Genomic DNA, 19,477 nt, shown 5'->3' with positions numbered 1-19,477 from the left:
TCACAACACTTGCTTTTCAACATGAGCTTACTAAACACATCCGTCACATTTGACATTTCGCTGAAACTTTGCATTGTTTATTGCCGAAAGCAGGTGTGATTTAAATTCATTTAAAATCAAATAATTAATTAATAATACCATAATAAAATGGCTGCAAAAGTTTCATCAGGCAATAATAAAGTTTTCCAAGCGGTAAGTTGTGCGCACAAATCGATTTTAGCGGCATATCCAAGCATGAAAACTAACCTCACCCAAGAGCCGATTACTCACATTTTTAATGAAAATCTACAAAAACAAATGTTTGCAGGACGATGTGCACATCTCATTTGAAGACCAACAGAAAATTAATCGTTTCGCAAAGCACAATGCTCGAATGGACGATCTCAAAATGGAGTTGGATATGAAAAAGAACGATTTAAAGAGTGTCGAGGAGGCGCTGGATGAAATCGAGCTTTTCGACGAAGACGAAGAGATTCCTTTCTTGTTTGGTGAAGTTTTTCTAACCCACAAATTAACAAAAACACAGGTATATATTTTATAAAAATTTGTGAAATTAATAAATTAGATAAACAATATATTTACATCTTCAGGAATTATTGGCTGAAGTTAAAGAGCAAACATTGAAGGAAATTGCGGCTATTGAAGTAAAAGCCAACGAAATTAAAGCCGAAATGAATGAACTGAAGTCACATCTGTATCAACGTTTTGGCAGCAATATATCATTAGAGAGCGAAGATTAATTTGTGTGATATAACGTGATGTAACGTCAATAATTGGTCAGCAACTAATGTTGAATCAAACGAATGTCAAACTTAATATTCATTATAAAATATTACAACATCAAAATTAAATTAAATATTCATAACTTAAAACTATTCAGTCTGTGTGCAAAATATATACATGAGGTTATCGCTGGCATTTTCCAGGCAAGCGTCCTAAAAAGATAAAAATTTAATACAAAATGCAAACATATAATTTAAAAAAATGATAAGAATACCTCCAAGAAATTCGTGTCAAAGGGTGCCTTATAATGTTTCCAATTCATCAATGCATTAATATTGCGATTGTTTGTTTGTGCTTCCAGTGTCAAGTTCTGTAAGAAATAGTTATTTTGGCATAATTATAATTAAACAATGTGTCTACAGTATTACCTCTCCATCACCATTGCAATTGCAATTTAGATTTTCATGAGTTTGACATAAGGAATAATCTTCTTGCAAACAGAATAAATTGGATAGATCCTCAGCTGTGAACTTCATGACATCTTCGTTATTCTGCGTAATATTTTGTATCGCACAATCTCCCAATGATATCTTCGCTGTCTGTCTTTGAAATATTTTCTCTTCAATGCAACCGGCAGTTACTAATCGGTAGATATGCACATCCCTGGTCTGTCCATCACGCCATATACGGGATATTGCTTGAGCATCAGTGGCGGGATTCCAATCATTATCGAAAAGTATTAATCTTGATGCTCCTATCAAATTAAGACCAACACCACCGGCTTTTGCGCTAAGTAGAAACACTAGTGAGTCATCTGAATCGCTGTTAAACTTTTCGACATTATCATTTCTTTCCCCTAAACTGGTGGAGCCATCTAACCGTAGGCATTTTATATTTAGGAAATCACATAAACCTTGTAGCATATTAAGCGTTTTAGTATGGTTTGACACTAACACACACTTTTCCCCATTTTGTATTGCTGAGGCAATAAGGAAATGCTGTACCAACTCCAATTTCGACGAATCAAAGGGTCCCATTTCCGTACAATCCGGCAAAGAACGTTCTAAAGTACGAGTCAGTAGATTTGGTGTTTTTGTACGAGCGACCAATGAAGGATGGTTGCAAATCTTTTTTAACACGGTAATTATTTGAAATGGCGTTAGATCTTTTAAAATTGTTTCCTTACGTTGTGTGTATAGGTGTAGAGCTTTTTGCAACAAAAATTGTTGTAATTCCGATGGTTGAACGAAACAAATATACTCGTACTTTCTCGGCAAGTATTGGCCATTCACTTCCTGTAACCGTCGAAGTACAAATGTTTCTGAGATCTGCATGAGCTCTCGGGTGCGTTCGGCGGCTAAATTCTTTACTTCTATAGATGCTTCAGGGCTTTGGCTTTGTTGCAAAGGACGCTCGAAATGTAAATGAAATTCTTGATAATTACCAAATATGCCAGGATTTACAAATTCCGCTAGGGAGTAGAATTCACGCAAATCGTTTTGCACTGGGGTTCCTGTGATTATTATTCGACGTGGAATATCTAACTCACGAAGGGCAGCTACTATTTTAGTTGATTCGTTTTTCAATCTGTGACCTTCATCGCATATGAGCATGTCGAATTGTAAGCACTGGAATTCAGAAACGTTGGCAAGCAGAAATTCATATGAAGTAATTACGAATGGAACATGTTGCTGCTTGGAATAAGAGCACAACTTATGTTTTCCTCCTGCTACAAATGCATACATTCGTTCACATTTCAACCATTTGTTCACTTCTTTTTCCCAATTACGTGTAAGACTACTAGGAGTGGCAACAAGAATTCGATGTAATACACGTTCACCACCATAAGGTCCTTCCTTCAATAATGTATGCGCAAGTGTGAGGCATTGCAAGGTTTTTCCCAAACCCATATCATCGGCAAGAATGCAGCCACGATATTTTGGATTGTGAAAACCCATTACGCATTTATAAAGGAATGCTATGCCATCTTTTTGATGTGGGCGTAAAAGTTGTGCTAATCTGTAGGAGACCTCCACCGCGTGTATGGGTAGAAATGCAGGATTTAGTTCACTAAGATAATTTTCTGGAGGAGATGGCAAAATGAAGCCATTTGTTTTTGTTAGCGCCCTTTTTTCTCGTGGTTTAGGTGCATTTGATTTTGCTACATTTAATTTTTGTGGCTTATTATTTGTAACCATATCCAATATCTCGATTTCCTTATCTTCTACCACCAAAATGGACCCAACTACTGCATCAGACAAGTTAACGTTTTCTACTACACCAATCTCTTGGCCTCTTTCATCTTTAAGTACACCTCTCTTAACGTCAGTATGAATATCAAATACGCCATCTCCATTCCAAATTTTATTTTTCTTAGTGGTTTTTTCGCGCCAAACGACATTAAACGATAACTTCTCAGTGTCTGTTAAAATACTACCTTCTGCAGCATTATTTCTTTGATTAGTTTCGTTATTCAATTCAACACCATTCTTCACATTATATGGGCTTTGGTATAGTGGCGATATCTTCAACTTTTTGGTCGCTTCTTTACTTTGCAGTTGCTCCTCAGAATTCCAACGATTCTCTGCATACTGTTTTTTTAGAGCGAAGTATTGGTTACTATCAGTTATTTGTTCCAGCAATTCAATCTCTTTCCCTCCTACAACCATTTGGTATCCTTCTTGCAAATTATCAATTTCAAACTTTGTATTAGTACCCATATACTTTCCTGTACTATCCTTGAGAACAGCTCGTGGAGTGTTCAGTTGAACTTCAAGTAAACCATCTCCGTCCCATGTTTTATGTTTCTTTTTTGTCATTTCGCGCCAAACCACATTGAAAATAATTTTTGTATGAAACGTATCCTTATTTTCCTTGACAGTTTGTCCTTCGAATTGAGAGCCTCTATTCCTCGATGTGCCCCAACTTTCCTCATTCAAAGAGCTTGTAGTTACTTCATCGTTTCTGTGCTCATCTTTTTCAAATAGTTTATCAATTTTCCTACGTTTTTCGAGTTCCCGCACTTTAAGCATTGAAGGTGCACAAGATCGTCTCATTGTAAAGAATATCTCAAACTACTCAATATTCAGTATCAAACAAATAAATGTTAATTATCCACCTGGATAATGATTTCAAAAAGATCACAACAAAGTCAATAAACAAAAACACAATGAGCCGAAATGTTTACAAATTCCCTTGCCAGATTTTTACATTGATCAGAGAACTGCAAAATCTTTAATATTGAGTTTGAACAATTGAACTCATTGTTACTTATATATTATATATAAAAAACATTGTTTATAACATTTAGTTATATATTTTAGAAAAAAAAAATATTTTTTATAAATTTTATAATAAATATTTTTTATGTACAATTGTGTCATGTAGAAACTCAGTGTTATAATTCGTGAACTACGCTGGAGGGCTTGGCAACTCTACACGTGTTTTTGTCTGTACGTTTCTTATTCGTTTCACTAAAATTATTTACTATTCCATTGCCCTCAGTGAAGCACCTAGCCGAGAGGTTGCGTTGAATTTTTCTTAATTTTTCACTAAAAGTACTACTAATCTACATCAAAATGGTGAGTTTTAATTGCAAATAATATGAGCTGATCGTTTCATTAATAAATAACAAATTTCAGACCGAGGAAGTCAGCCCAAAAGCATTCCCACTTGCCGATGCTCAACTTACCGCGAAAATTATGAATTTGTTGCAGCAAGCATTGAACTACAATCAACTGCGCAAAGGAGCTAACGAGGCCACCAAGACTCTGAATCGTGGTCTTTCCGATATTATTGTAATGGCTGCTGACACAGAACCAATAGAAATTCTTATGCATTTACCCCTATTGTGTGAAGACAAAAATGTTCCATATGTGTTTGTACGCTCCAAGCAGGCATTGGGACGTGCTTGCGGTGTGTCCAGACCAATTGTTGCGTGCTCGGTTACAACAAATGATGGCTCACAACTCAAATCGCAAATCCAATCAATTCAACATGAAATTGAAAGACTTTTAGTTTAATGTGATAAACTATGTATTCAAGATAAGATGTACAAATAAAATATATTTTGTGAAAAAAGTATATCACATGTGTAGTATTTAATTTGTAGTATTAGTATATTTTAAATAAATGGAAAATGATTAAAATATTTTGCACATTGTTTCAAAAAGAAGACAATGAATTATACCGATATATGTATATATTTTTATATGTGTGTATTATTTGAATACACAACAATAGTCAATCAATTCACGTATTTCTTATTATTCCATACATCAGAAGAATATACAGGTGTTAATCTATTTTTTATTAAATTTAAAATTGTTATGTTGATTGACAATCATAAGCATTGCCGTCAATCTTATGGAGCTTGGCATCCCTGTTCAGTAAATATTTTCGCACTAGATGTCGCCATGCATTGTCATTGTGTATTTCTTTTCAGCTCTACTTCGCCAAGAAAAGGCGACGTCTAAGCTTTGTCAGCACGTTATTTGTACACCAAACCATCGTGAAATCGTTGAAAATATTCTCCAAAAAGTGAAAAAAATATCCTTCAGCATGGCGCAATTCGATTTAACAAGAATTAATTGTCAATTTTTGGACAGACATCTTACTTTCCCCCTGCTGGAATTCTTGTGCGGAAAGGAGGTTAGTTATTCGCTTCGTTGTCAATTTCGGCATAGTTTTTGCAATATATATATATTTATTTTATCGTTTTAGATATATAATCAACAAGAATTGTTGGAATATATCCTGGATACAGTCAACAAAACCAACATGATTGATTACACAATGGATACACGTAAACGTTTGAATCTTAGTCAAGAAATGCCGGAAGAATTGGTGCAACGCAAGGCTGAGGTGTTGGCTACACTTAAGCAATTGCAAAATGAAGTAGCACCTATTATGAAAGCTACCGATATTCTCAAAAATGGTGAGAGCATGAAGGATTCCAAAACATTTGTTAATGCGCTGCAAAAGGATTACAACTTCAAGGTGGAACATTTGGAAAGTGCATACAAGCTGGCTAAATATTTGTATGAGTGCGGTAACTACCAAGAATCGACGTCATACTTATATTTCTGCTTGATTGTGATGTCGCCAAACGACAAGGTATATTAAAAACAAAAACTAGATGCAAATCCGCAAAGTATTAAAGAAGTATTTTTTATAGAACTACCTAAATGTATTATGGGGAAAATTGGCGGCCGAAATCTTGACCTTGAATTGGAATACAGCTTTGGAAGACTTGACACGTTTGCGCGACTACATTGACAACGCCAACTTTTCTACAATTCAGGCACTTCAACAACGCACTTGGTTGATCCACTGGTCAGTGTTGGTATTCTTCAATCATCCCAAAGGTCGCGACCTTATTATTGATATGTTCCTGTATAAGCCTCTCTACTTGAATGCCATACAAACAATGTGCCCACATATCATGCGCTATTTGGCTACTGCTGTCATCATCAATCGTACTCGTCGCAACGCACTTAAAGACCTCATCAAAGTGATCCAACAAGAATCGTACACGTACCGTGACCCAATAACAGAGTTCCTCGAATGTCTGTATGTGAACTTTGATTTTGAAGGTGCTCGTTTAAAACTGCACGAATGCCAAACGGTGATTTTGAACGACTTCTTCATTGTCGCCTGTTTGAGTGAATTCGTCGAGGACGCGCGTCTTATGATTTTCGAAACTTTCTGCCGTATTCACCAGTGCATCACTATCAGTATGCTTGCTGATAAGTTGAACATGAAACCTAGTGAAGCTGAATGCTGGATTGTTAATTTAATTCGCAATGCACGTTTAAATGCAAAAATTGATTCAAAATTGGGACACGTTGTTATGGGAACTCAGCCGCTGAGTCCTTACCAACAGCTGGTAGAAAAAATTGACTCTTTGTCTATGCGTTCCGAACACTTGGCTGGCTTAATCGAACGTAAAAGTAAGCAAAAGAATCCCGAATCAGCCGATTCATGGAAATATTATTGAATAGAATCGATATAAAATAACCTGTAAAGTATAATACAAACAAATTACAATTACAAACTAAAAGGTCGGATTTGCTTGCTAGTGTTCTAAGGAGTAATATTTATTACAACATATAACATGTTTAATATAAATTTTTGTAAAAACCACTTAAAGATCAAAAAGGCTAGAATAAAACAACATCTATTATTCGGCTGCAAATTTGAGTGTTATTTTCCCAAAATTCTCCAAAATGATTACAAATGTTCGGTGTAGGAATTTAGATCACATCTCAAACGGGAGGAATATTCGTTTTTTTTTTCATATAAGTACAATACAACACAAGCATTAATTTAGACAATTCTTATTACACTCATACAGTTTGTGCCATGGTTAGCAACAGGTTTTGGAAAGCAAGTTGATTGTATTTGACTACTGGTTAAACAAATGCATACCTTACAACTAAAATTCAATTGCACTATGAATTCACATACATATAAAAGCATATCATTAGGATTTTCAAACAAAATTGTATTATGTTAATGCTATACTAAATCAAATCTAAAGGGAATAACAAATTGTGTTTTAAATCGGCGAAGCATGTATATTTCGCACAGATTTAATAGTCACGTCCAACTCTTCCCCTGAATCAACCCCAAGGTCATCCAACAGGTGGGTTTGACCATCATCATCCTCCTCATGTCATACAATGAATTGCTATCTTGCCTTCTTGGCACTGCTACCACCACCTTTGCCCTTCTTAACGACCAACCAACTACGTGTGGGCAAGCTTTGCAAATAGTTAATCCAGCGTCGTACACATAACAACCACACAATTCCATATATTATACATATAATCGATTCAATGTAGTAGCCATCGAAGACAATTTGACATTCACCACCAGCGGCCTCGCATTCCTAATTGAACAAAAGGCATTTATTTATAACGCATACATACTATTATTCCAATGGCTTACCGATTTTTGTGTCTTCGTTATACAACTATTTTGTGCGGCCACTTCTGGGTCTACATGCGTGCACTCTTTCCATGTCAGTACATCTACCAACCACAAAACTACGGTGTTTGGCCAGTTCCCTCCTAGATTCGAGAGTGTGTTCAGGAATGTCATGTATGTACCGCCCACCGCAGGATCGGAAATTTTCGCAAAAAATGCCATTACAGCTACGAACATGCAGTAGAGGAACACCTGGTACAATGCATAATTAACAATTAAGAGCACATAGTAATATATGGGAACATGACCATCCGCAATCATATAGGGTGTACAATAAGTGATGACGGCGGCTATTGTGCTAAAAACAATTCGATACGGAATGGCTTTCACGTATACTTCCATGGGACGCGGTCCGTGGGTATAACGGCTTACGATTAGTGGCAACACTATCTGCAAGGGGATTATGGGCACAACCAACAGTGCCAGCTTCTCTTTAGGCACACCAGCATCGATTAGTTTCAGTGATGTGACTGCGTCGCAAGCAGCAAAAGTAACTTTCACCGTTAACAATATAGCGGCTAGAATTTGTATGGGGCGCATGCGCACCATATCGAACAGGATTTTGTAGCTCTCGCGTAAGTTCAACTCGTGTTCATCGGTGTAACGTGCCGCTGTATGCGCATCCTGTATATCATTCTCTTTCTTAAAGATCGCCACCAAAGTTGTCACTACCATGAAGCAAATTCCCCAAAACCATAAAAATTCAGGCAATGTGACAAGACCTGTCTCCAACTGTTCTGTGCGTAGATAATTGTTGCAAAAGTCTTTTGATTCCAGCGCTATAAACACCACATAGCCAAGAAAGTAACCAGCGGTTTGGCCTACACTATTACAAGTAGACGCATAGCCGACGTTACATCGCTTCAACATAGTAAGCGCCCAACCATCCACGGCAATATCTTGGGTAGCAGCCAAAAAGTTGAGTAAGAAAAATAGCATGGTCAGTAATGGTACATTGGGTTCAGACCCATTACCACCTAACCAACGTTCGATTTGCCAGGATAGGAAAAGCATAAAAATTCCAATCAAATATTGCGATGGAACCAACCACGATTTTCGTCTTCCAAATCGTCGAACATAGATGGAATCAACAATGGGCGCCCATAAAAGTTTCATACTAAAAGGCCAATAAGCGAAGGAAAATTCAGCTTGCTGTTTATAACTAGCTCCGCGATTCTGTAACAGCATGGGAACGGCCGCAATCAGACCCAATGGTATACCTTGCATTACGTATAGGAAGAAAAGTATGGCAATATTGCCGCGATCACCGCGTATATCTGTTTTCTCATGAAATTCATCGTTTCCATTTGTTGGACAGTCCGATGGAGGTGTTTCGACCAGTAATTGTCGCTTATCATTGTCATCTGTTGTCATCCCATTCGATTCCTGTCGACGACGCACAGTCATTTTGCTAAAAGAATTATTATTGTTCAAAAAATGGTCATCATTTATAATAACCTACAATATTTACATTAGTTATTTTTTCAAATCGATCACAACGACACGTCAGTAACTTTTTGCCTTATTACATTTATGCCCACTCCACAACGCATAGATTATGGTGTTGGTGCATTTGTATTGCGTGTCAGAATTTATTCAGTCGAAACTTGCATTGAATTTACAGGCAATCGTTAAAAATGTTCATTACATATAGCTTATGCACACAAATTTCATCCGTCTATTCTTTATGAAAATATTTTCAGGGTATAGTTCACAGAAATTTTTAAATTTTAATTAACAAATCAATCTAAAACCGGAGCGACAACAAGAAAACCACTTTTAGAATACAATTTACCAACAAATTATTTTTTTCATTTTTGTTTTGTGCTGAGTGTAGGGTAGCCACTGTCATAAGTTTACTGAGTGGTTGAAATTCATAACCGATTACTTTGCACAATTCTGCTATTTTGAGAAACAAGAAATAAAAGTAATGTTATAAATATTATGCAACAATCTAATTAAAATAATATTGTACTTTTTTAAATAAACCTATTATATGACAGTCACTTTAATAATAGTTTTATTGGATAAGTAAGAACTCTCAGTATATACATTGTCGTGGCATCCCTGTCGCACAGCTGTGTTGCTGTCAGTTCAATTATTTAATGATAGAACACAATCGCACGGTTATTCATCAAATTAAACAAACATATAAATTACAATCAATTCATAAAGATTATTATTTTATAAAAGTGTTAAAATTACACATAATCGGTTATGGCGCTATAAATCATATATTGGGCCTCTCCAGCCGACTGAGTGCGAGAGTAACTTAAATCTCAAAAACAAAAAAAAAGAGTATATAGCTGTGAAATTAATCACTTAATTACCATGGTGGTGTTCCAAATCATTTCAAATAGTGTCGTCTTATCTACTGTGAAATAGTGATACCGTGCTCAATAGTTGTCTTACTAAATACACACAAACCTACCTACAAACGTAATAAATACAAGGGAACGGGTTGGCTGAAGTACTCGTGATCAATGTAGTGCTAAACCGGTAGACAAAGGAAACAGGAGTTACATGCATTATTTACTTTACGAAGGCTAAAAAAACAACAACAACACTAATTAAGGTCGTTTCATGGGAAATGAATGCACTTTAGATTGGACATGCTGATTGTTAACGTTTATTGCACGCAAAATGGTCCCAGGGCAACATGAAAAGCGCTTATTACTGCCGCAAAGGAGTCATAACAATCGCGACATCAGTAATACCTATTCAACGGCTGAAATTGAAATAGCAGAGGTTGATGATATTGAAATGAACTGCAGTGATGAAGACGACATTGAGTGTAAGATGGCTTCACAACAGTATTATGGCAAACATGAGTTTTCCTTCATGCAAATAATGATGTCGGGATTGCGTTGGCGAAAACGCGCTGTAATACGCATATTATGCTGTGTGATGATATTGCTTTTAATGTTAATGTCTCTCTACATGCCACTTATTCCGAATATGCAAACACGACACAGTAAGTACTATATAGTATATATGTTTTTTCAAAGTGTACTTATTTTATTGGAATATACTTTGTGTTCTAAAAATTCGTCACAAAAGTTGGAAGTATATACATTCTTCAGCTGAAATTCCAGAATTTAATATTCAAAAGATATTAAATATATAAATTTTTTTAGCTGCACTCTCTGATTGGGGCTACAATACGTCCAGGAATTTAGCTGACTATGTGCTGCCTGATAACAACACAGTGATTTTAGAACCACAGCATGTGTGTCACCATAAGTTGTTTCTGCTTGTTGTTGTTTGTTCGAGTACGCAGAACTTTGCCATAAGGTTTGAGATATGCCATAAAATAATATATAAAAAATAATAATAATTTTTCAAGGCAAATCATACGTGAAACATGGGGAAACACATCGCATTTCAATATCGGCATGTTTAAAAAGCTACATAAGCGCTTTGAAGGTCAATACTTAGAACCGTCACCAGAACGCTTGCAATACTACAGCGAATTTCTAAATTTACCAAAAAAAGTAAGCACATTTAGCATAAACATATGCACAGTAATATTATATATTATTTTTTATTATTTGTAAATCAGGACACACGATCTGTTCCCGCCATCGTACCGGTGAAAATTTATTTTTTGTTGGGACGCAGTGCACCCAATGTGGATTCGTCTAATGAAACGTCAGCACTTATACACGCCGAGTCCGAGCAATACGGCGATATTATACAAGAAAATTTTCTCGACACGTATAACAATTTGACACTCAAATCAGCGCTGGCACTAAAATGGATGAATCAACGGTGTGGAGGGCGTGTGGCATTCTTTATGAAAGCTGATGATGATACTTTCTTGAATGTACCAAATCTCTTGCACTATCTACTGGGTGGCACTCTACCGCTCTACAACGAAACTATGGATTTGTACGATTCGCATACATACCTTGTATTATCACCACGAAATCGTTTCAATGTCACAAGAAACTACTTGGGAGGACATTTATTTTGTTCCTCACGTCCAATATCAGTGGTTAGCAATAAATGGTACATGCCATACTATATGTTTCCGGGCGACAAATACCCAAAGTACTTGAGCGGCTCCGCATATGTTATGTCAGCCGATGTGGTGTCACGCTTATACGAAGCAGCACTGAATACCACCTTCATACACATTGAAGATGTCTATTTAACAGGCATATGCGCTGAGAAAATTCATCTGCCCCGTCATCATAATGCGCTATTTAGTTATACGCGTGCCAGGGACTGGTGCAGTTTTCGTGGAAGCATCGCACAACATGAGGTCAAGGATGAAAGTATGTTGGATGCCTATTTATATGTGACCAATACGAGCTTGTATTGTGCACCACCTGCTAAATACATGAATAAGCGCTTGCATAAGCAACTCGGCTGTGTTTGAATGTATAAATGAGACTGTCATTGCGAAGGTTATATCGAGAATTACTATATTTTAATATCATTTTTATTATGTTAAAGGTATATTTGCACCACCGCACAGTGGGGCCAATGGAGATCATTTCTCGGATTAATTAACTGGAGCTTTATTTTTATAATTTTTGATTATTTTATATTTTATTCAAATCCAGTTAGTCACAACAAATAGTTTTTAAGAAGATTTGGAAGCAGCTGTAATATTAAAATAATGGTTTACTATATATGATTATAGAATTGAAGCAATTCCAAAAAGTTCTTATTTAATATCGATGCCATCTGTATCTAAACTCTCATTGTAATAATTGTCACCTTCACTAACATCATCATCGTCATCGTCGACGTCATCATCATCATCATCATTATCATCATCATCAACATCTTCACTATCATCATCGCTATTTCCATACTCATCACTTATAATTAAATCGACAGCCTCTTCTGGTAAATTTTGCAAGTTCTTTTTTGGCAATCTTCGCATGCTTGAAATTATTGGATCTGAGGTTAAAAAAAAAGAATTGAGAATATCTTGATTAGACTTTTCGCGGCTGCACTTTCTTGAATGGAATTCCCGATATTTTTAAAATCTTTATTGCGAGCTTCTTGTGCTTCTTCTGATAATTGGCCAATAGGCAAAAGTGCGTTATCAATAATTTCAGGTCCGTGTATAAAGTATTTGTGAAAAGTCGGGGGCATGTTGTACCACGGATACAACTTAACAAAAAGTTTTGCTGTTTTACGTGAAAAAAATCGAAATTTTTTGTTGTTTATTTCATACCCACTAGATACCACAATTAAAAAAATGTGCATTTGCTTTATCAAATTTAAATTTATAGAGGTTATTTCAGCAGACTTTTCTGCATTTTGAAAAAAAAAAACGTCTGGTGGTATTACCATCATTTGTGTTTCCAAACCCAGGTTTTGGTTGGTCCACTATTAATCCTAAAGTTTCTTTAAATTGCTTCTGAATTTTTCGCTTCGTCTCAGAAACGATTTGTTTTTCTGAATTGGTTCTAGCTTGCCATTTCTGTATCGGCAATTTGTATGAAATATGTAGGAGGCTTTCAAAAAATCTAATCCAGCCGTGAAGAATAGATAAGCCAAATTTCAAGTTTTCTACATTTACAGGTCTTTCGATCATGTCTTCTATATTGTTAAAATCCTTAGTAGTTGCCCCACTTAAATAGCACTTTTGTGTTGATGTAGTTCCAGTTAAAGCATTGCACACCTTCCCATCAATCATTGTCAAAATTAATTTGTGATCCACATATACAACTTTGTCATTAACTAGTATAATTGTACAAATTAAATTCTTAATTTCTTGTTCTACCCTTTCCTTTTCCGTAATCGCCACAGATTTGGTTTCCTTCACAAATTCAATTTTTAGGGGCCTACAAAATCTAGTTGATGATGGTCGAGGATTTTTCCAAATTACTTGTTCAGCCAACATAAGTTTTAGAGGCACAATTGTAGTTAAAAATACGGAGGAATCGATACCATCACATCCATGAAAAGCTTGCTTGTACGAACTGTGACCAGAGCTTCCATCAAATCCCCATTTAGTATACAGTTGGAGTTTTTGGTTAATTAACGAGTCAATACGGTTTTCATGAATTTGTATTAATTGTTCTGCTGTGTGGTTTAATAGTGCTTGTAAACTTACTTCAGCGGAAGTTTCGCTTATTGTAATGCACCGATATTCTGGATAGCACTTTTTTTCTCGTTTTGTATAATTTTATATGACGGAAACTTATCTGGAGCAGATTGTCTAACAACATTGTATTGGTAGCGAGATAGGTTAGCTTCTACGAAGACAGCTAGAGCTTTAAGATTTGACATTTTTGTACTGACTACAGGTTTCTTTAAACTTTCGTTAAACCTTTTGGCTGTTGATGGTGAAAAATGTACGATACTACGTATCGCTTTTGATTTTTCTACGGAGCCGGTTGTTCTTAATTTAGTTTCTGCTGCATGAAATAAAACTGGTAACTCTGTGGTATCTCTTAAAAATTTAGTTTTTTTTAATTTAGACGAATCACTAGAGTCACTAAATGAAATTTCTTTTCGACCTCTTTTACATGCTTGACCTAGTGGAAACCCAATTGACGATTGTAGCCAATTCTTATTAATATCAGATAGAAATCTATCTTCCCTTCTATGGGCCTTATTCCATTTTTTCTTAAACTCAAATACAAATTTTTTTATTCGTTCATTGAAAACTTGAGAGTTGTCTTCAGAATAACCAGTACGTTTTTTTAGCTCTTCTTTTAAATGCATGATTTTAAATTTAATCACATGACTCTTAAAATATGGTATATTAAAACAAAACAAAAAAAAAAAATATAAAATAACAACAACAAAAGCAACGAAACTCCAACAATATAAACAACAACAGTAAATGTAACAACAAAAACAACAACAAAACCGTTAGGCGCACAAGCTACAGTCCAGAAGCAAATTTAATTTATAAATTGCATACGGAATATTATTACAAATGCGAGGATATCTTCTGAGGCGCACTGATGCGCAACCTAAATTTCTCTAAAATAACATTTAATTGTTCAGGCTTTCCAATGGTGTTTAAATCTTATCTGAACTCAATTGAACTACCAACTTTTTGTCTACTTAAACTAAGAAAATTAATTTTTTTTTGGACTCCATATATATAATCTCAATTATAACTTTACACACAATTTAGCAAACTAGTTCAATTATTACCTGAGTTTGATGGTTCCATGGTTAAGTTTTACAAATTTTTAGAATTACTTTACAAAAACACAATTTACGTACAAAAGATCTGCGGCTTTAAAAAACAAAAAATTAGATTTTTGTTTCACAAATATCAAGTTTGTAGCTTCACTACGTAAGCACTATTACGTATTTGACATTTATTTTTTTGCTTACTGATGTAGAATTTTGTGTACTTAAAGCAAGTATACTTAGTTTTGAAGGATCTTCATATATTTTTTTTTAATTAATCCGTGAAATGATCTCCATTGGCCCCACTGTGCACCGTTCAGAATGTGCTTCGCATTAGTTGTAAGTTCAACAGTTTACGCTCATATACTTTTGTATATACATACATATATAAGAAGTTATTCTATCTATAACTATCATAAACCCATTTATTATAGAAAAATAGCTACAAAACCTATTTGCGCAAGTTTATACATGTATGTATGTATGTATGCATATCCCCATTATATGATTACAGCGTTGAATGATTTCAAGTGCTATGTAAATGATAATGTTCATAAAGTTTTATTTAGACAATTGGAGTACTCACAAAAATTTATAACTGTATACTTATCGATCATGTGCTGATGTGTCATTGATTGATTGTTGAAAACTAAAAGTTCCGCACTGAAGATAATATTAGAATTGTAAATACATTCAAACATGTCTTGGTCAGAAGTGTACTATGTACTATGTCGACTGAGCGTAATTTCGTAATACGTATGTAGTTTGTGTAATCGCCGAAATCGATCATATATGGTATAATATGCGAGATTATATTAAAGTAAAGTTATTACTCTGTCCTTCTAAAATAATTAAAAATATGTTTGAATAAGTTCATTGTCCATATATTTCTTATTATTAAAAACATATGCGAAATTATAGACTAATTTTATTTGTAATTGATTTAAAAATAATAATTGTTGTTTCCAGCCATTTATAGAGTTGATATAAAGTACTTAAAGTTCTGAAAATATAAAAATATAAACCGTGGTAGCTAATTGTATATTTATAAATATTTTAATATCTGGTTCTTATTAAGCGATATACTATGGCTAACTCAAATCTACACATAAATTTATTTATATTTACTAAATTTAAATATTATGCACAAAACATACTGACGCTTTTTGGCATGCTGTGTTCTTTTCTATCATCAAATTGATGAAAATGTTTCGATTTAATTGCACAATAAATGTTTCTACATATGTACATACATATCTACAATTTGAACCGATTTCCAATCGATTTATTTACAATTTATTTTGAAGTTGTTGTTGTTGTTTCGTTAACAACTTCATTTTAGTATAAGAGAAAGTTAGAAATTATATGGAAAATATTTCAATACGTACTATAATTTTAAGCAATTGGTGCGTGTGCATGTATGTTATAAGTGAAAACACGCACAATTAAGTAAACGTATGTTTATGTATTATCTATGTAATTTTATAAGTCAATAATCCAAGTATGTATTTATCAATTTATCAAACACGTACATAGGTCAACGGAATGATATACATACGTAATTATTGCCATACTTTTCAATGTTCTTATAAATATAACCTTATATCCAGTATATTAATATTTCGAATATGTATTTTTTTTTTTTTTTTGAAAATTATTAGTCAAAAAAGAATGTAAAACAATATGCTAAATAAAAGATCTGATCACACTGGAGACAGTTATTTTTGAATTAATTAATTATATCGGATGCAAATGTTAGCAGGTTCGTAATTAGAACATAAATCACCAACTGAAGTATGGAGCGCATTGCAATAAGAACAAGATGTGATTAATAACATTGGTTTTATTGATGAAGCTTACAGATAATAAAAAAAAATGTTTACAAGAAAGCAGTTACATAAGAACAAATCCAAACTAAATTCTTAGAGCATTTACATATATTCTCGCAATTACACGGACTAAAAAGTATTTAAGATGTTTTAACCGAAGTGGGAACTTTAGGCAAGCCAAACTCATCAGTTTCAATTCCACTCTGTAAACAGATTTGCAAGATATTATAATGAATTCATTTTCATGGCAAAACCCTGTATACGCACTTTACTGCCGGGTATAATGCTGTCGGCACCCGGTTCCTTATCAGGTGCTGATGGCGCTTTCACCATGTCATCCAAATAGCTGGTATCGTCATCGAGTGCGATTTCATCACCTAGTGCATCCAACTCAGCTTGTAGTTCATCATCGTCAACCTCTGGCATGCCATAAGTACGTCCCAAAGCTTCTTGCACCTCATCCGCTTGTTCTAGCATATCGGCCATATCGTCTTGGATATCCTTTAATGTACATACGAAAACATCTATCGTTAGTTTAATTATACATGGTCATAAAAAACCATACGCACCTCGATTTGATCAATATTGACTTTCTTGAACTCCTTTTGCATTTGTTTAACACCATCCTTCATTGCGGCCACAGTTGCTTGTGTGTCTTTTAGCGATTGTGCAGCATAATTAGCCTGTTCCATATTAAATGATTGATTACGCAGTGCCTCAACTTGCTGTTCATAACTGGAATTAAAGTCATATTGAATGTAAATGTTTGTTTTTGTATATGAGAGGTCCTACGCCTTTTTCTGTTTCAGCACACGCATAGCTCGTTGCTTTACGGAGTTTTTAGCCGGACCTTCGCGCATTTTCGACATTTGCTCACGATATTTACGCAATTCATTGTCCAGCTTTGTAACCTTCTCCTCGATAGCATTCGCTCGAGTATCAACCTTCAAAGAGTACATTTTATAGTTAATTTTTTGTTGTTTTACAAACAAAAAAATCTTTTGTTGTGCCCTATTGAAAACTTACCCCGGCGATGCAGTCGTTCAGATTTGGTGCTGGCTCTTTGGGCTTACCTTTGCCAAATAGACGATTCATGTTGTCTTTTTATTTTAATATAGTGAAAATACAATTGTTCGAAATGAATTTAAATAAATTGTTTTTTAGTAAATATTTAGAATTCTTCAAGAAATTATACAGCTGATGACTAATCTTTGCAATGAATTCTGACAGTTCAATTTGCAGTGGTAGTCAAAGTTTTAGTGTTTACAAATAAATTGTGACGTTGCCATATGAAAATGTTAATAAACCGATACGTTAGAAAACAAAATTTAAATTTTTTTACAAAATTTTATTTAATAATATTTTGTTTTCAAATAACACAAAACGCACATTTTGAATTTGAAAATTATTCGGTATTATTATACAAATATTTTCTTATATTAAAATAAGACACAAGAAAATGTTAGCAAAGGGTGTCTATTTGTAAATGATACTATATAATTCTAAGAAAGCTTCCCCAAGGAACTATGGTTCAAATTCCATATCTCAGTAACTCCCACTGATTATGTCTTTTAACAAAAGACACTCGAAGTATCAGGATGTGGAAGTGAATTTACATCGTTCAAGTAGTGGTCTTGTGGTGGTGAGTTTGTAGTAGACGTTGGTTCAAGTAATACATTGTCATTATATAACTTTTAAAAATCCATACAACTATGTTTTGGTCTTAAAGCCTTCGCTTCATTAAGTTGTTTTCTATTTGAATACAATTTGATCCACCCTAATGTACAAACATTCATATCGACATTAGGAACGGAATTCTCATTAAATTTCCAGTAGGCTGCTAAAAATACACACGGATGCCCCTCACATTTTGTATTTATATTTTTTCTGTATGGAAATGGATCGCATCAAATTATAAGTTAAACGTTGAGGGCGTCGCTCAAACACTTTGATCTGTCAAGATGTATTCTTGACGAATGGCTCGGTTGTCCATTCATTTCTAGAGCCATAACATATGTTTGTATGTGTATGTATGAATGTATGCGATTATGCAGCATTCCAGTATGCAAATAAAAAATTGTTGCCAATTAAAATTGTTGGACAAGAATGAAGAAGAAAAATTTGCGTACCATATGCTTGCATTTGACTTTTGGAAGTCACTTCACAGTGTGTTCGAAGGAGCTGTGTTCAGTGAGATCATGCTTTGCAGCAACACTTGAGCTATGCATGTAAATATGTATGTGTGTATGTATATTTTCATGATAATATTTCTTCATTTTCATATTACATATGTACTTCTTCTGTTGCTCGATTAATTTTCAATTTTGACAAAATTGTGTATGAAATAATGGATTTGTTGACGTGCGTGATCCGGCGTTGGTTGATGGCATCACATGACACTTTAAATTTGGTCAAAAGCTTCGCATATTTTTCATTCAATTACAGAAAACAATGGAATTGTTTATATGCCCGTTGATGTTTTTCAGTTTGTGAAGTTTGGGAGGATTTCGGAATGGACGTTTAAAAATTAAACACTGAAGTTATAAGAAGATGTCTGTAGTGTTTGAGATATGCATATACAAACGGCTAGTAAAAGTTAAGTTTTTCATTAAAACATAATTCACACATTCATTGATTTCATTATTTATTCCACTAGACCCCTCTCTTTAGGCGTTGATTAATTGTGTGCTGTTGAGTGATGAGCTCGTTTTTTTAATTGCGCTACTGCTTCGATTTATTTGCTATTTGTAGATGACCCACATGCTTTATTTGATCATGAGTTTCTCTAAACAACCTAATCTTAAAACTTATGTAAATAA

The 19,477-nt window shown here is 34.5% G+C and overlaps 8 protein-coding genes across 10 annotated transcripts; 4 read left to right on the top strand and 4 right to left on the bottom strand.

Annotated features, from left to right (window-relative positions):
- The first annotated feature begins 25 nt into the window (after nt 1-25).
- Nucleotides 26-875, top strand: LOC105212184 (probable prefoldin subunit 4). Its single transcript, XM_011184034.2, has 3 exons — nt 26-192; nt 308-526; nt 591-875. The coding sequence occupies exons 1-3, from the start codon at nt 148-150 to the stop codon at nt 738-740; spliced, it is 414 nt and encodes a 137-aa protein (XP_011182336.1). The 5' UTR covers nt 26-147; the 3' UTR covers nt 741-875.
- Nucleotides 797-3,988, bottom strand: LOC105212175 (DNA repair and recombination protein RAD54B). The gene is made up of 3 exons (XM_011184020.3): nt 1,152-3,988; nt 998-1,093; nt 797-935 (listed from the first exon to the last, which is right to left on the bottom strand). The coding sequence occupies exons 1-3, from the start codon at nt 3,777-3,779 to the stop codon at nt 873-875; spliced, it is 2,787 nt and encodes a 928-aa protein (XP_011182322.2). The 5' UTR covers nt 3,780-3,988; the 3' UTR covers nt 797-872.
- Nucleotides 3,989-4,143: 155 nt separating this feature from the next.
- LOC105212191 (NHP2-like protein 1 homolog) lies at nt 4,144-4,806 on the top strand. Its single transcript, XM_011184045.3, has 2 exons — nt 4,144-4,304; nt 4,365-4,806. Exons 1-2 carry the CDS (start codon nt 4,302-4,304, stop codon nt 4,743-4,745), a joined length of 384 nt encoding a protein of 127 aa, XP_011182347.1. The 5' UTR covers nt 4,144-4,301; the 3' UTR covers nt 4,746-4,806.
- A 349-nt stretch (nt 4,807-5,155) lies between these two features.
- Nucleotides 5,156-6,919, top strand: LOC105212207 (eukaryotic translation initiation factor 3 subunit E). Its single transcript, XM_011184064.3, has 3 exons — nt 5,156-5,373; nt 5,446-5,838; nt 5,900-6,919. Exons 1-3 carry the CDS (start codon nt 5,284-5,286, stop codon nt 6,719-6,721), a joined length of 1,305 nt encoding a protein of 434 aa, XP_011182366.1. The 5' UTR covers nt 5,156-5,283; the 3' UTR covers nt 6,722-6,919.
- Nucleotides 6,920-7,206: 287 nt separating this feature from the next.
- LOC105212198 (acetyl-coenzyme A transporter 1) lies at nt 7,207-9,525 on the bottom strand. Its single transcript, XM_011184052.3, has 3 exons — nt 9,185-9,525; nt 7,675-9,124; nt 7,207-7,615 (listed from the first exon to the last, which is right to left on the bottom strand). The coding sequence occupies exons 2-3, from the start codon at nt 9,118-9,120 to the stop codon at nt 7,415-7,417; spliced, it is 1,647 nt and encodes a 548-aa protein (XP_011182354.2). The 5' UTR covers nt 9,121-9,124; nt 9,185-9,525; the 3' UTR covers nt 7,207-7,414.
- Nucleotides 9,526-9,801: 276 nt separating this feature from the next.
- Nucleotides 9,802-17,840, top strand: LOC105212214 (beta-1,3-galactosyltransferase 1-like). 2 transcript variants are annotated; one of them, XR_008471134.1, is made up of 5 exons: nt 9,802-10,687; nt 10,851-11,007; nt 11,060-11,207; nt 11,276-12,632; nt 14,853-17,840. XR_008471134.1 is itself a non-coding variant. In XM_011184077.3 (4 exons), the coding sequence occupies exons 1-4, from the start codon at nt 10,357-10,359 to the stop codon at nt 12,095-12,097; spliced, it is 1,458 nt and encodes a 485-aa protein (XP_011182379.1). In that variant the 5' UTR covers nt 9,802-10,356; the 3' UTR covers nt 12,098-17,840. The 2 variants fall into 2 exon arrangements, 1 of the variants encoding a protein (XP_011182379.1); XM_011184077.3 differs by having other exon boundaries at nt 11,276-17,840.
- Nucleotides 12,389-15,160, bottom strand: LOC128921822 (trigger factor-like). Of its 2 annotated transcripts, XM_054230299.1 has the most exons (3): nt 15,034-15,160; nt 14,853-14,932; nt 12,389-12,632 (listed from the first exon to the last, which is right to left on the bottom strand). In XM_054230299.1, exons 2-3 carry the CDS (start codon nt 14,864-14,866, stop codon nt 12,389-12,391), a joined length of 258 nt encoding a protein of 85 aa, XP_054086274.1. In that variant the 5' UTR covers nt 14,867-14,932; nt 15,034-15,160. The 2 variants fall into 2 exon arrangements, with proteins under 2 accessions (XP_054086274.1, XP_054086273.1); XM_054230298.1 differs by lacking the exon at nt 15,034-15,160 and having other exon boundaries at nt 14,853-14,985.
- On the bottom strand, nt 16,657-17,872 carry LOC105212222 (charged multivesicular body protein 5). Its single transcript, XM_011184088.3, has 5 exons — nt 17,685-17,872; nt 17,451-17,602; nt 17,228-17,393; nt 16,926-17,159; nt 16,657-16,861 (listed from the first exon to the last, which is right to left on the bottom strand). The coding sequence occupies exons 1-5, from the start codon at nt 17,751-17,753 to the stop codon at nt 16,799-16,801; spliced, it is 684 nt and encodes a 227-aa protein (XP_011182390.1). The 5' UTR covers nt 17,754-17,872; the 3' UTR covers nt 16,657-16,798.
- Nucleotides 17,873-19,477: the final 1,605 nt, after the last annotated feature.

The sequence above is a fragment of the Zeugodacus cucurbitae genome, chromosome 4 (genome assembly GCF_028554725.1).
Source record: "Zeugodacus cucurbitae isolate PBARC_wt_2022May chromosome 4, idZeuCucr1.2, whole genome shotgun sequence".
Classification (NCBI taxonomy): Eukaryota; Metazoa; Arthropoda; class Insecta; order Diptera; family Tephritidae; genus Zeugodacus; species Zeugodacus cucurbitae.
Note: the sequence above shows the minus strand (reverse complement) of the source record. Positions and strands in the feature narration are given on the sequence as shown.